The sequence below is a fragment of the Pteronotus mesoamericanus genome, unplaced genomic scaffold, assembly GCF_021234165.1.
Source record: "Pteronotus mesoamericanus isolate MK-2021 breed Mesoamerican mustached bat unplaced genomic scaffold, CSHL_Meso_final scaffold_507, whole genome shotgun sequence".
Lineage (NCBI taxonomy): Eukaryota > Metazoa > Chordata > Mammalia > Chiroptera > Mormoopidae > Pteronotus > Pteronotus mesoamericanus.
This window is the reverse complement of record NW_026555319.1, coordinates 7,899,403-7,917,240: the sequence shown is the minus strand read 5'-3', so window position 1 is coordinate 7,917,240 and position 17,838 is coordinate 7,899,403. Positions and strand designations below refer to the sequence as shown.

General features: G+C 35.5%; 2 protein-coding genes across 4 annotated transcripts in view; both read left to right on the top strand.

Moving 5' to 3' along the window:
• Nucleotides 1-17,838, top strand: part of MED13L (mediator complex subunit 13L) — a 253,538-nt gene that overhangs the window by 163,495 nt on the left and 72,205 nt on the right. The window lies entirely within an intron of this gene.
• LOC129087297 (actin-related protein 2/3 complex subunit 3-like) lies at nucleotides 13,656-14,465 on the top strand. The gene has a single exon (XM_054594119.1). It carries the CDS (start codon nucleotides 13,676-13,678, stop codon nucleotides 14,180-14,182), a length of 507 nt encoding a protein of 168 aa, XP_054450094.1. The 5' UTR covers nucleotides 13,656-13,675; the 3' UTR covers nucleotides 14,183-14,465.

The following is a 17,838-nucleotide window of genomic DNA, read 5'->3' as shown; positions in this document are numbered from 1 at the left end:
TATTAAAACTCCATAAAACTGCCCTGGTAGCTCAGTTGGTTGGATCGTCTTCCTGTACACAAAAAGGTTGCAGGTTTGATCCTCAGTTGGGTGTGTGTACTGGAGGCAACTGATCGGCATTTCTCTCTCACATCAGTGCTTCTGTCTATCTTCCTGTCTGTCTCTTAAAAAAGAAAAGAAAAGAAAAGAAAAAACTAAGCTTGACTGTAGAGGATGAAATAGCAGGTACTGGTGTGGCTGCCTATAACCACTGATGCCATCTGTTGGAAGCTGGTAGTGTTGACTCTTTTACTCAAGAGGTTTTCCCTTTTTTCATGATGAAAATTTGAAAGTTGAGAATTCTGAAAGAGGGGTTTTTCTATATTTTGTCATAGATAAAACTCTTACATAATTTTCTAATGAGATTCTATATGCAATTGAAAGTAAAGCTGTTACATTGTTTATAAGTATAATATTAAAGGATTCTCATACTTTAAAAAATTTAATATATAGCAATGTATAAAACAAAATTGTCACATAGGCTTTAAAATAGTGCAATAAAGAGGTTAGAGTAGAACAGTTGGTCTTCAGAAGAAAGCATGACATTTTACAACATCCTTCAAGTAAGATTAAAGATGTTACTCTAGTTTTATTTTCTGAATCCCATGGAAATAAACCACACATTCTTGCTATTTACCTGTACAAGATGTGACGTGAGTTAGTTTTCTTGGAATGGCAAGTAAGTTGTTTTCTTAGATTATAGACTGTGTTAAAGAAACATCCTTTTTTATTTTTATGTTCTAGCATTTTCATGGAAAAGCATTAATGTTCCCCCTCAACACCACGTATTTACTTCTTTTACTTACGTGTCCCCAAGGGGTATGTGCTTTTCACTATAGCTGCCCATAGGTCTTCCTTATTTAGAAGAAAATGGAAATGTATCAGTGTGACCGAATCTGACTCATGGTGGATTTCATAAAATGCGTTTACACTGTTCTCACCTTTCTTCTACTTGTGCCTTTACCCCCAGATTCTGCAGAATTATGTGCTTGTGTAGCTCCTCCTCACACGCGGCCGAGCGCTCTACTTGAGCAGCAGAGCGACAGCTGATGCACTGTGTGCTGCAGTAGTCCAGCGCTGCAGTCGAGCAGCTGGCATTGTTTTGCACAGTTCTGTTTTTCCTCCAAAACTGCCTGTGGCAATTTGTGCTCATTCTTTATTACCCAAGGGTTTTGCAAGCAATAAAATAATGTATCTGACTACTTAGCAGCCTAATGTGATTCCGTTTTCAGAGAAGCAGCAAAGTAGAAGACTCCTTTCACTTTTCCTCTTCGCTGACCATGCAATATTAGGCCTGTTCGGGCAAGTTTTTGATGTGGTGCCAGAATGCTGGAGATTCTGCTGTATTGCAATTGTATATTCTTCAGATTCTTCTAAACTGTTTATAAGTAAAACTCATATTTGGCCAGAAATAACATTAAATGTTCTACCTGTAATCCTGCCTTATGCAAAAATTTATGAATGTGATACATCTCACATGATTTTAAAACTGTATCTTCAGGTCACATTGTAAAATGTCATTGTGATGGTGAGAGTGAGAATGCTCTCTTCTTGTTGCAACGCGCACGTGGGCACGCACACACACAGTTTTCCTTTTTATTGAGGGGTCTGCTGCATGCCATGTAGTTTTCTGAATGCAAGGGATGTATAGCAGTGGACAGAATTGATGTGGTCCCTGCCCTCATGCCATTTACACTTGAGTAGTATTTATAGAGTAGAAATGGGCCATGTAGTAGTGTGTGTCAAGTCAGGAGTGCAGCTGTGTCAGAAGAGCTATAAGGAGAGGAACTAAGCTTAGTACTGTAGAAGACTCACTTGCTGTGTTGTGTGTTTAAGCAGTCTTCCTGTCTGCCTTTGCCAAAGCAGCCCTCTAGACGTTGTGAGTATTAATGAGACCCTGGGAACACCATTTGCAGTCTGAGACATAACTAAGCTGTTTGTCGTCAAGGCTTCTTGCTTTCTCACTCATGCTTTCTTCCCCAGGAAGTCATACTCCAGGCATCTGGAGCACCAGATTCCAAAGTTTTTAGGAAGAGAAGTATAATCAAAGTAACCTCTCTCATAAGAAATAAATAGTAACTACTGTTTATGTTTTTGTGTTAGTAATGTCATATCGGTATCATAATTACTAAGTGTATACTTACATATACAAATATATACGGCACAGTTTTAAAGCTATAAATTTCAATTAAAACTTTCTTTGGTGGTGATTTAAAAAGGCTTTTGCTTGATTAGTCTTAGGCCCTGCTGATATTAAATTCATCCCGCTGAATGAGAGTCTGCTTTTTAGGTATATGAAACTAGAAAATTTGCTACTGTTTGAAGGAAACAGTAGCTTAGATAATTCAAAACAATGCTTAGTTAAAATGACTGGGGTTTCCCACCTCAAATTATACTCAGTGACTACTACTAATACAAAAAGTGGCTTTCTAGATTCTCTTCAAGGCTTCCCAGAGGCTGACACATACCTTGCCCTCATGGGTAAGCTAGGTGTGGACAGAAGATAAAAACTCTGCCTGAGTTGAGTAGTAGTAAGCAAGATGCTATCCTTAGGGTCCAGGTGAGTGAACAGAAAAAGTGCTCCAAGTTCAGTATTATTCTGTATCCTTGAAGCCTACAAGAACAATCTTGAACTTATTTTGAGAAATAAAGTAGACAAGAAGGAGGAGGAGCCAGTATTTTAGAAGAGGGCAGGAAAGGCACAGAGCGTGTCTACTTTCTGTGTGGGACATCGTGCAGACAGATCTGATTGGCTACTGGAAGCAGCTCTGGGATGGGGCGCAGCGTGCAGGGCCATGAGGCCGTCTGAGCGAAAGGAGCCGTCACTCTAGCCTGGGCCTCTCTGGAGTTTTTCCTCCTTTTATTTTGAAAATATATTGAGGCATGTATAAAATTTTATATGAAAGGAATGCATTATTGCTGGAAAGAGTTGAAAACCAATGGAACAGAAGTGGTTCAAGGCATTGTTGTTTGGATGTGGCTATGTCATACTTTGTTATTTGGATTTTGGAGTGGATTTTCCTTTCTAGTATGTTTTCTTATATGTGTACTTGAATTGTAAGATTTAAATTACATCCCATACTTACAATAGGTAATTTGGGATGTTTGCTGTTGAGCAGATGATTTGACTCTAAGTTATAGTGGGGGCTTTAATTAATTTTACTAACTTTTATCAAGAGCATGATCACATCTTATTTAATATGCATGCCGCTCCTTGTTAGGCGTTATCATCTCTATTTTATAGCATTGACAACTGAAATACAGAGAGGTTAATTAACTTCAGGCCACTAATAATAGGACACATTTGAACTCAGGTCTGCCTCATTGCAAGGCCCTCTGACATTGCCTTTCTTAGTGGTGAGCAATTAAAAATTGATTGTATTGCCTTACATTAAAATAAGCATATTATTTATAACTGTGGTTTATTTATAAATAGCAAAAAAAATGCATTTGGGTTAAAATACACATGTGGACAACTTTAGAAGATATAATTTAAAAGTCAGAACAGTCAGTGAAATTTTAGTTTTGGAAATAGGTATGTCTTGTGACTTGGGAAAGTCTTACTTTAAAATGACTAACTTCAGTTTTTTAAATTAAGGATGATAACAGTAATCTGTATTCTTATCAAGATAGTTTGCTAAGACCTCATAAAGAAGCCTCAACTTAGTGTCTGGTTTGCTTGTAAATGTGAGTTGAGGCTCCACAGTGGAAGGGGGAGGAAATCAGGGAATGGAGAGTAACAGGAAACACAGATACTCATGTGCCATCTTGAGCTTCTGCTTTTTCTCTTTAAAGATGATACCATGGTTTCACATCTTTAACTTTCTTCTCATCTCCATGCTTTCACTCTCATTTATCTTCAGTGAACTAATAATTCTACGAAAGTTAGAGCTTCATAAAACAAGTGTCACTTGTGTGTTTGTGTATGTGTAAACTTACAGTGTGGTTGACTATAAAATCCATCTCCCCCATGCAATCTAATAATTTTAATCTATGGTTAAATTATCAAATTATTGGTATACATATTGTTGCTCTTAGCATCTCAGGCTTTAAAATAGTTCTTTAATTTTGAATACTAAGTGTATTCAATACAAAGTAGCTTTTCTCCTGGCCACTTAGTCCTCATTTGCAAAAGTGTATGTCATCATTGTTTTTCTACCTGTCTTATGAATTTTTCAGAATTAATTTAAAAATTTTAAGGCTCATTAGAAATGTGCCTAGTTGAATGAAAGTTGGCACCACCTCAGACACTTTCAGTGATACACAGAGAAATGCTCCAAGTTCGGAGAAGGTGAGATAGTCCTGGGAACCTACAGGAGCAATCTTGAATTTATTTTGCTTTCTTCTCACAATGTATGAATTTCATTTGTTGACTTGTATAACTTTAGCATTTGAAAGGGTTCTTGCCCCACAGTTGAGGAAAAACAGGACTTTTTCCAAGTATTTTGTTTTAGATGATAATGTTTGATTTTATGGCAGTGATTTATATTTGTTAGTCTCCACTTGATCTTAGCCAAAAGGCCAAGAAGCAATATTTTTTGTTACTTCTCTATTTTACTTAAAAGTAATAAAATAAATCAGATGTAAATTATCATTTCAAGCCTTCTTCTTGGTGATTTATTCATGTCTTTTACTCCTGAGTCTTTTTTCTTCTTTTCCGTTATTCAAATAACTTCCCCCAGTATTAATCAATTACATTTAATGTATTTTAGATTATAAACACTTTTATAGTGATTAAAAGTGTAAAATTATTCTTTAGAGGGTTGATGGGGGGGCATTGCCTGTGAATTCAAGCTCGCTTGAGCAAACTTGTCATATACATTGTAAACTTTTATTTTATTATAGCTGTAGATGCTCTTGAAATCGGTTATTTGGGTTATGTTCCCCCAAATTATTGCAAGTTGAAAGTACTGTAAGTCTAAAATGCATTTAATACATTTAACCTACCCGAACATCGTAGCTTAGCCTAGCCTATCTTACATTAGCCTATGGTTGGGCAATGATCTTCAGTTTCATCTCAAGAGTCATTGTCTCTTCTCACCCGAAGGAGGAAACACAGATGGAGATTTTGTAAACATGGTGGGGCGTGAAAACAGGAATCATAGTGTCCAAAAAGGCTGGCCACACAGGACACTGTAGAAGAGCGATTTTCAACCTTTTTCATCTTGTGGCACATAGAAACTAATTACCAAAATTCTGTAACACACAAAAAAATGTATTTTTTCTCTATATGACAAGAAAAGGGTATAATTTTGATTCATTCACGCCTATTGGCTATTGTTGTGTTGGCTGTTGTCCTTTTTTTTTTTTTTAAATTTGAGAATCTAAGGGAAAAGAGGTCATTGCCCCTAACCAAATAGGTGTTTCATGTTTCTAAAATTCTTGTGGCAGATCCGTTGAAAATCGCTGCTGTAGGGTATTGGTTGTTTACCTTTGTGACCCTGGGAGCTGAGGCTTGCCGCTGCTGCCCAGCATCATCAGAGTATCGCACCACATGTCACTAGCCTGGAAAAAGATCAAAATTTGAAGTACGGTTTCTACTGAATACGTATTGCTTTTATATATCATAAAGTTGAAAAATCTTAAGTCAGAGATCATCTTCAGTGTTTAATATAAACCTGTGAATGGAAACAGTTACTTCATGTGTCTTTTATAAGCATAACACCTTGTTATTTTATTGGTAACACCTGTATATACTTGTATGGTATTATGATTTTCCATTGATGTATTTTACATTTGTGCACATGAATCTGACTACTAAAAAACATGAAAAACTAATGTTATAGAATGTTACTGAGGGAGGTGGAGGAATATGAAAATATTTGAAAGTACATAAATGCTAAATATGGAAGTCTGTAAATCGCTGTGCACTCCATTATCCTTTCCTTGTTTTGCATTTGGCTAGATTGTTTTAAATTCATCTTCCTCTATTGGATGACATTCTATTTCCAACAACATTGTTTAAGAATAGTTATTAATGACTTATCTCTAATAGAAAGTTTTTCTATTTCATCTTTTGATGATCTTCAAAAAAATATTTTGGGAGTTAAAAATAACTATATAAATCATTAACAAGATAATACATTAACCCATAGTCTGTTTCTCTTCCATTGTGGATAAAGATTACAAAGTATAAGGTCTTATTGCCAGTTTATGCTATAATATAAACTTTTTTACTTTTAATAATCTCAGCATTTATTTTAATTGTATTACATGTACAGATTTATGAGTTCAATATTACACAGACTTGATCTCAAGTATATGTATGAGGGAAATACTGGTTTTGAATCTTAGATGCTTATTATTGCTTAGGTTGAAAATAAACAAATAAGGGTGTATTTTTCCAGTGCCCTTGTTCACATCCTAAAATGAGAAATCAGATCAGCTGAGAAGGATATATGCCTCAAATGTAATGTCAAATCTTAGCATTCTGATATTCATCTGATGCATTTTTTAAAAACTTATCAAATAGGAAATAATCACCACTTTTCAATTTAATTGTGTTAGCTTGGTCAGGAAGAAAGTATTGTTGGATCATTTTTAGTACTTTAAAGACTTTAATTCTTTTTCTATTATATGTCTTGCCAGAAATAAGTAATAAAAATAAATTTTTGTTTAAGTCCTTAACCAAGTAATAATGCCATTTCAGAGTACATAAGACATTGGCTCTGAAAACATGAAAAACATAAAGTAATATGTTTTAATGAACTGAATCCTATTTATAAATGTACTAGATATAGGTAGGTCATTGATGTAAAATAAGCTTTTGAAGTTTCCTTTTGTAACCATCAGCTTTTTGAAAGAAAATACTAAGTCTCTTTTCTAAAGTTAGTATTTTGAATACCACGTTTTCAAAATTAGGGCATATTTTTGACAGCATATTTTAGTAGTTAAGGGAAATGATCATATTTTGCCAGATGGACATAGAGATACGGAAATGGACTTTCAGACGGTCTATCTCCTTGTAAACTGTTTCAGAGACCATAATAAAGACCATTATCTGAGTTTGGGATGGACTAGGCTTATCCAGAAGAAGAGGAATAGTCACCAGCATCTCATAAATAGAATGCTGCATCTTCATTTACTAGATCATTGCCTACAAAGCTCTCTCTAGAATTTAAGTGCTGATGACAGAGTGTTCTGGCAGCCGACAGTAAGGTGGTGTGCAGCTCTGCATGGCACATGCCTACCGAGCCACTTAGAATGCAGCAATTTAGCTCTATCCCTGAACAGACTTTGGAGTTTGGGTGCTAGAGATTTGGCATCTCCTCTCAAGTTTACGGCTACCGTCTTTGTCATCCTTTAAGAGTCTGTTTTACCTTTCATGTGGAACGTTCCTCTACCATTTTAGGATTATTAAATGTAATCTCTTTGGGACTCTTGTCTGCCTCATAGAGCTTTATTTTATAGGCTGTAGTTTGTGCAACTTGAAATAATCTGCTATGATGATTATTCCTTCAGGTGTTAGTCAACTTCATTTTCTGTTAAATGGCTCCACTAATTTTCTCCAAGGATTCTGCTGCTGGTCACTTTTGCTTCTAGGTTAACTTTGTTTCACACGGGAATATACTTAATTCTGAGAAGGGAAAAAGACAATCTTTATTCCTTTACGAATATTATCTATGTCAGTTGTGGAGGAAATACAGTAACTAAGTACATATAAGTAACTGCACTGTATTCCAGATTTCAGTAAACCTGCCAAGTTAGGAAGATGAATTAAAGAGGTTTGTTAAGATTTAAAGACAGAAATAAAGATCAGAAACCAAGAAAAATGTATCTTTTATCTATGGTAATTTAATTCTCTAAGATCATTAAGTACAACTTGAATTAGTACCCAGGATATTAATTTTATCCTATAATTATGCAGTCATTAAGATTAGATAAAAAGTAATTTCTTAAAGACTCTTAGAGAATCTTAATTGATGATGATTCTCAAATTCCTCTTATTGCTACTTGGAGAATTCAAAGAAAACAAATGTAGTTCGATTGTGAGTTTATCATCACCTGAAATAGATGGAACTGATTCTTATACTTAACTAAGGTCCTGCAGATCTAGATAGGCTCTATGAGTAAAGAAATGTTATTTATCAATCAGTTAGGAAGTATATGCACTTGTAGATAAAATTAGTCACTGTGGTATAATACAGCCAGATCACAGTGCTCTCCGTATGACAGTCTGTAGAGCTGTGCAGCCGTGCCTGCCCCACTGTTTCCATGCCCTGTGTTACAGAAAGTCACTTCAGAAGTTAGGTGCCTTTTCCCCAGGTCCATTTCTTTTGGACTTGTATGTTATACCCAGAACACAACTACCACTGACTGCTACATCTTGTATTATTGTCACCATCACCATCATAGCCACTGTGTGCTCTGTAAAATACTTGTACATGTATGTTACCTTCCTTTAAAGCTAACAGTAATCCTAGGTTATAATCTAGTATGTAGGTCTCATTGTACTAATTATACAGATAAGGAAAAAAAGTAGTTTTGCAAGGTGATACATTTAGATCTGAAATCTGGGTCTGATTCTAACACACTTGCTTGTAATGGCTCTACTCCACCATTTCCCTGTCTTCTCAGAGTGTTGCTGGTGTTGTGGTCAGGGTCCTATTTTAACAAACTCACCTTTGAGCTACCAACAGCTCCCTGAACTGCCCCTGAGATCTTGGCTTTAGTCCTTTCCTACTTTGCCCATGGAGCTTATTATTAGCATCCCAGATATTTAATGAAACTTACTAAAGTTGTTAAGTTAGCTCTTTTAGGGGTGGCAGTTGCATTTTCTAAGGGCCTTTTACAGCTAAAAACCAGTAGTTCTATGACTCTTCCATTGGAAGGTCCACTAGAAACATTGTTAAAATAATAGTCTTCACAGGAGGGAATTTTTTTTAAAGAACTAACTTGTCACATGAACATGCTTTGCTTTTTCATTTAGTCTCACCGAAAGTAGGGATCGTAAGTTTACACGTTAACGTGGTTTTTTCAGTGACACATTTCAATTATCCTACTTGCAGTGGGCCTTCTATAAACAATTATATTCTTATTGGAATTTTAAAAATCTTTATTGAAATATACATATATATTTGCATGTCATAAGTGTTTAGCTCCATCCATTTGTATAAAATGAGCACATCCTTATGTCTAGCATTCTCATCAGGAAATGGAACGTTACCAACATCGTCAGCAGCCCCGTCTGTGCCTCTTTTACACCACGACCTCCCCTTAAAGGACCTGCTATCCCAATAGCACCATAAGCACCTTTTACTTGTTTTTGAATTTTATTTAGGTGAAATCGTAGTCAGTTTACACTGTTTTGTGTCTTGCTTCTTTCTCCCAACATTGTATTTATGAGCTATGTTGTGTGCAGTTGCAATTTGTTCATTCTGTTGCTGTATAATCTATTGTATGAATATACCACAATTAATTTCTATATTCCATTTATTGACATTTGCTTATTGACAGTTTGGAGCTGTTATATTTATCTGTGGCTATATTTTACATTTTTGTCCTACAGTATAAGTTCCTTGAAGATAGATTTTATGTTTTATATGCTTTTAAATCCCTAATTATGTGATATCTTTCCAAGAATTTAGAAGTCATCCAATAAAGAGATTTTATACTCTAATAAGAAACTCTAAAATTAGTACTGTGGTTTTCTTGATTTCTTACATAGTGCATGACACATGGAGAAAATGTTTTCTGTAACTCTTTCAGAAAGACTTTTACATTAAAAAATGAATAATGGATTACATATTATATAACGAATATAAAATATAATATTATAAATGAACAATGGACTATATATCTTTGCTTTTGCAAGATATTAATGATGAACCCTAACTTACATCTACATTGCCTATTGTTTTATTTGAAAAATATTTGACTTCCTCATTTAATCAAAATGCATTAAAACTTCAGTTACCCACATATGGGTTGTTTTTCTAAATCTTGTAAATTCTTCTTTATTAATCTTTCATACTTGCTTAGCTTGTCCTATGCACCCAGCACCCTGTCCCCCTGCTCTCTTGAGTATATAAGCAGGTTGTAATATTAGTTTAAGCAAAACAAGATTGGAATGGTTCATTTGTCAAAGCCATGTAATGCAAACCACAGTCCAGCACATGATTAGTGGTTTTTGTTCTTAACTGGCTGACACTTAAGAGTGAATGATGCTTTCCAGCTTTTCCCCACAAAGATCACAATGGATTGAACTTTTTTAGAATGATACTAACACATTTTTCTCAATGATGATGAAGCATTAATTTCTACAGCATAGCTCAGTATAGTCTTGAAGAAGTTTTCCCATTTGTTACGGTCTTTAGGTTCAATCTCCTGCAGAACTGGATGCCTTTAGGCATTCTAAATGGAGGTCTTAGCCCAGTAATACTGAACCTAGCAACATTCCCTTTCTTCCTTTTTTTTTTTTTTTTTTTTAAGATTTTATTCTTAGAGAGAAGGGAAGGGAGGGAGAAAGAAAGGGAGAGAAACATCGATCGCTTGCCTCCTGCACACACCCTGACCTGGGATCAGGCTTGCAACCCAGGCGTTGTGCCCTAACCAGGAGAAATCCAGCTGGTGACCTTTGCAGGGACAACATTCAGCTGAGCCACACTGGTCAGGGCAGTATTCCCTTTCAACCTTTTATCTCCTACCGACTTTCATTAGCCTTTTAGTCTGACCTTTTTGTTTCTCTGTCCTGTGTATCAGGTCATCTCTTTGAGCTAACAAAAGACAAGTCACTCGAAGCTTAGAATTCTAATTCTTGCCCCCTAATGATTTGGTTGCATTGTACAAGTCATTTACCCCAAGAAACTGTCTCTCTGCCTCTCAGCTGTTTGAAGTGTGCTTTTGAAAGTTAGTTAACTTTAGACTTTTGAAAATTGGTTGGCTACTGTTACTATTACATTGAGGGACAAGCTAGAATTTGATTGTGACTTTTTGGCATGTGATTTCTTAATGTATACATCTCTTTAAATGCTAGAAGTATGGCTCTGGTTCACCTTATTCCTTAATAGCAGTGTGGCTACTCCATCATCAGAGATGACCTGAGACACAGGACAGTTATATCTCTTTTAATATAATTGTTGTCATTTATCATTACTCTTTTCATATGACCCTATAGCCAACTTCTACTGCTCAGTGACAGAGGTAATATGATGCATACAGTTTGATACAATATATGTATTTTTAAAGTTTATTGTTAACTGTTTGAAAAATGAGCAATTTTACTAAGTTTGAAGAATGTATTTCTTGAACTATGAGCTTAAATTAATTTGGATATCAAAATAAAACTGACATAACTATTGAATTAAAAAAATTACCATCTTCTAAGTAGGCTGTGCTTTTAATTCAGAGGAAAGAGTCTCAGTTAATTTTACTGCTTTTGTATTAGTCAGGCTTGGCGTCCTGCCACTGGTTATAAGAATGCCTCAGTGGTGTTCATTCTTAATTTTCCACTTAGTAGATACATTTAGTTTATAGAGAGTTTTAGTATTGATGGGGCCTGACCCCATGTGTACAGAGAGAAATTTTATAGCATGCACATTTGCCTAATAAAGTTTTGGTGAAATTGTCATTTCAATTTTCAGGTTTTGTGCATCTTCCCAGTTGTTCTCTAATACTATACCATCCTGATATAATAGGGTACCAGTATTAGGAAAGCTGTGCTGTATCTTGTATCCTGAAGGAGTTAATTGAACTCTCAGAGTCAGACTTTTCATGCAGTCATGCAGAATTATGTTTTGAGTCTTTAACAGGACATTTTAAAAGGCCAGTATAATAAGAAATCTTTATGTTATTGAGATACTAAATTGAGGTTTATCACAGTATTTTTATATTTTAAAGTACTTTCAAATTTTTCTACACTACCTTCAAAGAAATGGATCTTACATTGCAGCCTAGTATATGTGTTTGTGTGTGTTTCTCTCTTGCTTTCTTGAGCTTGAAATTCTATTTTTTTCTATTCTTTTTAAATAAAAAATATTGGTTGAAATCTACTAATTGACTTTATGGCTCCTACCATTTGAAAAACCCTGTGCTAGAATTTTATTTCTTGGATATTTTCTTAATCAGTGTTTATTTTAATTTCAAGTATAGTGCTAAATAAGGCTGAGATTTCAGTTAGCCAACCTACCTTTGTCACTTGACTATTTGGGTCAAAATAAAATGTCCGTGTGCATTATATTTTTAGACCAAGTACTGGTTATGCTAGAATTGCTTAGTTTGAATATTTGTAAATGCTTAACAAAAAAGCATCTATTTATAAGTATAAATTAGAGGTTTTGACAGTAATTGTGAAAATGAACCCTCCATACTTCATTTACTTTTTCCTAACTCTGCAAATGGATCATATATCACTGTATCTTTTGCGATGCTAAAATTTTAAGTGTTTTCTAGAAAAGGGGCTGATTATAAAAGGTAGGAGATTTATAGTTAATGTTACAGAAATTATATAATATGTTCAAGAAAATTTATGTTGGGCTTTTTTGCTGAAAATATAAATTTTAAAAATTTAAATCATTTTAATTTAAATGATTTAAATCATTTGAATTTAAATCATTTTAATAAAATCATTATCTTAATCTTTTTCTTTAAATTTGAATTTTTAATCACTAACATTATTTAAGCCTTTTTGGGCTTGGGAAATATGTTCATACATGATGGTTTATGAGCAATTATCTCCATTTATGCTGTAACAGAATGACTTCAAAGCTGAGCCTCTTCCAGAAGAGGCTGTCACTAGTGTCTAAAAATAAAGGTGGTTTCAGTTGTCTTTGTTTTAATCTAGAATAGAATGCCACTGAAAATAGTAACATTCTGCTGCCAAGAACATGTTAAGTAATGGAACCTATTCTTGTCAGCATATGTCTAGTAGAAAGTTCTGGTCTCTATATGAAAATCAGAGACTTTTGTTCGATATCAAAGCAAAAAGACAAGCAGGTCAGTTTCATTCTGCTAAAGTGCAAATGTCTCATTCTAGCATACTTCCTTTGTAGTCAATAATTATGCAGCGCCTGATATTGAATAGTTAGCTGTTACCTTGGGAACAAGATTTAAGTAGAGACAATGCAAGAATACTAGAATATCATTGTCTCTCCTCAGTTTTTAAAACACTATTAAAAAACCAGTGATTTTAAAAATAGAAATCAGCATTAGTAATAATGGCTGTCTGTAACTTGATGCACTGCCCCCACCTCCCAGTTAAAAGGCAAAAGATAATACTCCAAGTAAGATGTAGATAACAGCTTATTTTTCTGCTCTTCTCCAGAAAAATGGTTTTTCTGGATATTTAAAAAGACAAAACTTCATTCTGTTTATGTCTTAAACATCACTAATTCAAGAACATACCGATATGGTATCACAAGTTATACTTTTTGGTTTGTGCACCTGTAAAATGTTTTTTCCTTTGCGTTTTCACTGTTGTGTTCTAATCTAGGTTTTCATCACCTCACTCTGAGATATTGTACTAATCTTTTGACTCTTCACTCCTTTCCCTATACCTTTTCACAATCAGCCCCTATTTCCCCATTATCATGTTTTCCTTAATTTGGAGTTTTTAATCACTAACATTATTTTACCTTCAGTTATATTGACTGTCAAGAAAAGAGCTGGGTTGAAACTCGGGGGGCGGGGGGCTGCAAACATGCTAGCTTACCACTCTTCTCTCGTGGATCCTGACTCCAAACTCATTGGAAACACGGCACTGTTGCCTATCAGAAGTCAGTTCAAAGGACGCGCGCCTAGAGAGACAAAAGATATAGACATTGTGGATGAAGCCATCTATTACCTCAAGGCCAGTGTCTTCTTCAAAAACTATGAAATTAAGAATGAAGCTGATAGAACCTTGATATACATAACACTCTACATTTCTCAGTTTCTAAAGAAACTCCAAAAGTGTAACTTCAAAAGCCAAGGTGAGAAAGAAATGTATACACTGGGAACCACTAATTTTCCCATTCCTGGAGAACCTGGTTTTCCATGTAATGGAATTTATGCCAAACCTGCAAACAAACAGGAAGATGAAATGATGAGGGCCTGTTTACAGCAGCTAAGACAAGAGACTGGTCTGAGACATTGTGAGAAAGTTTTGACCCTCAGAATGATAAACCCAGCAAGTGGTGGACCTGCTTTGGGAAGAGACAGTTCATGAACAAGAGTCTTTCAGGACCTGGACAGTAAAGGGAGCCTGGGCAGACGCTGTCTCCACAGCCGAGGGCTGCATTTTCCAGCAAGATATAGATGTACACGGTTCTTTGCCTTTATTTCATGAAGTTTATACAGAAGATAGAAGAGCACAAGTCTTTACTTGAAAAGTTCATTATCAAGAATTTGAGGGGGAGTGGAATAATAAGTTGTCAAAGGGTGACTTGAAATTTTCTGTAGTATTAAACTGGTGCTTAATAAATAATAATAAAGAAATTTTTAACATTTAAAAAAAAAGAAAATGTCATTTTACCATATAGCTAACCTAAGACAACCCACTTATCAAAATGAAAGCAATAGTATTTTCCCACTGTCAACATTCTTGTATACACATCTATAAAACAACTAGCTAGACATTTTTGTAATTTTTTTTATGTCCTTATAAGATGTTTAACTTGGGTGGGTGCCCTACTTGGTTGTTAAGTAAAGAAAGGCATTTTCTTTTTTCTTTCTGTTTTAAAATGTTTATGTGTACACAGGTAGGAATGAAAAATACTAATTTGCTATTAAAATTTCCATATGAATTGATCAGATATGTTTAATTATATATATGTTTATTGTTGTTCAATTATAGTTGTCCTCACTTTTCCCCCATTACCCTCCCCTGCCCTACCCACCTCCCACATTCAGTCCCCCTCCCCTTCCCCCCCTCCCCCCTCATTGTCCTTGTCCATGGGTCCTTTTATACAAGTTCCTTGACTTGACCCTTCCCCTTCTTTTCCCTGTTACCCACCTACCCCCTCCCTTCTGGTGACTGTCAGTTTGTTCTTTATTTCCAATTATATTTTTTGTTTCAAAGTACTGTTGGAGTTGTGTTTGAATGTTGAATTTAACAAAGAAAATAAAATATAAAATAAAGGCATTAAATATCCAAAATTTCTTTTAAATGGCTATTCCAGCTATTATTTTGGGAGATAGAATTATTTACATCCATTTGGCTTTGGATTTTACATCACACTATTAACTATTTCTTTTTTGATTTTTTTTTTTTAAATAAATGAGCCAGTGGAGGGCATTTCAAGGCTTTTTATGCTAATACTCAGTGTGTTTGTTTTGTTTTGTTTTGTTTTTACAATGACTATTTAAAATTAACCAATTCAACTTTGAAAAATAAGAGAAGAATCAAGAATTCTTTCTCTTCTGTGTGTGACTTATAAACCACTCTGTTATCGTGATTTAGACATGGTATGTTAATGTAGAGAGAGAAAGACTGAATTCTAATATTGGCTTACAAATGAGATGCTTTATAAACCTGTTTTTTCTTTTTTAAGCATTAGTCTCTTTCTAGGGTAGGTTTTATACATTGCCTTAGATACAGGAATAGTCAGTTATAGTCCACACAGCCTAGTAGAGGAGGAGAGAACCCACCACATCAAGGGCTCTTAAGAAGTACCTGAGATCCCATCCCGAAGCTGAGTGCAGCTTCTGCTGTGGGATGATGCGAGGCAGCTGTCCCGAGCAGTTCAGGTAGAAGCTAAGCCTAAGAGGAGCACTTTGGGGCTGTGGCAAGGGAAGCTTTCATTGGCTGTCTCAGCCAGACGGGACCAGTGCTCTCTGGGCACAGAACTGTGACAGCTACATTAAGAGCGGAGAAGAGAAAAAAGGACAGATTCCACCAATGTTCAAAAAACTGTTTCTGGCATTTTATGATCTGGTTTTGAACACTGTCCTAAACCGAATCCAGAAAGAACTTGTAACATTTTTTCTGTTGGCATTCACCATCTGAGAGGTACAGTCACTGAAATAGAGAGTGCGTTCTACCCAAACACATATAGACTCCCACCACCCCTTGCATTTAACTGCTGGTGTTTATTTGTGTGTTTTGCAGTGGTCTTGTAGGGTCACTTACCATCTTTGTGTTTATGTGTGGCACTTCAGATTCTTGCTTAGCAAGGGAAAGCTAGAAAGGGGAGTGTGAACGAATCCACACACACTTGTTCAAGCCACCATGAAATCGACACAAGATACAAGCATCCTACTGATGGTAGCTTGTTAGCTGGTGTGACTTCATATATTAGGGACAAGGGGATGATTTTTGATGATGAGCTTTGGTTAACTTGCTGAATCTTGATTAGCAGTGTTGCGTTCTACTTTGAGTTATTAAAAAAAAAAAAAACAGACAAAAAATCTTGTGTTTTCTCCAGATGTCTCTTTGATGTGACTGTTCTGGGGATTAGAGAGGAGTAACACTCAATATTTTCCACCTGATTATTATTTGCAGGTCATAGTTGTCAACCAAATTCTCAAAGGTTTTCAGTTTACACACCCTGAGAAATATTCCTTCATTGTGACAGTTACTGTAGGCAGGCATTTGAATTTCTGTTTTTAGATGCTGTGTGCTCTTATGAGTTTGGATTACTGCCTGTAGCATGGCCTTTTAAAAACCCTTCTCCCACTAAGTATCACAGAGCTGATCTTAAACTATTACCATTTGACTTCTCTGTGTTGGTGTGAAGTGAGCAGAGAGCTGACATTCACTGTGCTTTCCTCCCTTTGGAATTGTTTGAACTGGCATAGCTCCTGAGTCAGCAGTGCATTTGTTTTATGCCAAGATATAACTCCACTTTTTTCAGTACTGGATCTACATTTAAAATGAATCAGTTAAATTTTTTTGGAAAACACTTGTGGACCATTTGAAAAGTGCTGATGTTTGCTTTGAAATTTCTGAAGCTAAATCATTCATTTATAATCCATGGTGTGGCCATTAGAATACAAAGTTGGCTATTCTTGTGGTGAATAAGATCCAGGAATGAAAAGAAGACCTCTTTCTCTTGCTATTGGTCAAAGAAAGAAGTAGCATTAGTACATTGTTGTCATTCTTATACGCATTAACTCTTAATGTTTTCTTGACACACTTGTTTAGGGAAAATATTCGTAAAACATGGACACCTGCTCTACGTGCAGAGGTAAAAATCTTTAGATAAGACATGACTATTGCATTGAATTAACCCTATTAATTAGACCTTAGAGTTATTCTAGGAGAAAGACACGGCTTTGTGGCAAGGTGCCAAACACATGCCAGTTTGAATAAAATGCACACTTTTTCTGTTAGTTTCCTCCCTTCCTGATGCTTAAGCCTCATCGAGTCATTTTACTCTTTGTTGGGATGGCAAAGAGGAAACAGACAGTAGTGAGGAGAGGAGTTGTGTAGAGTGGTTTAATTTCTGGATATATATTTTATGCATAATCAAAATAAATATGTACATGCATGCTCACATACTGTGAAAAGCCAGATGTAGGGTACACTTTTAGTTTCAGGTTAACCTCCCTGTTTTAATTGAGAAAATAAGGATGCATACTGATTATGCTAACATGTTATAGAGCGTTCCCTTCTTTCGGTATGAGATTTCTCTGAGAATGCATTTCTTTTGCTATTATCAAGCATGATTAATGTGCTACGTAGGGTTAACTGTGTTCTCTCCCCAAAGACATCAAATGGGAGGCAGCATGTAGAAGCTAAATTATTCTATTCGGAGAGGAATCAGTGATAGATTTAAATATAAAAGGATTAATTGGTCCCTGAACCAGACTATTAAACTGTACTGTGATCTTGACTGAACGTGGAAGAATTACAAGTACATTGCGTAGAATAAATTAATGCAT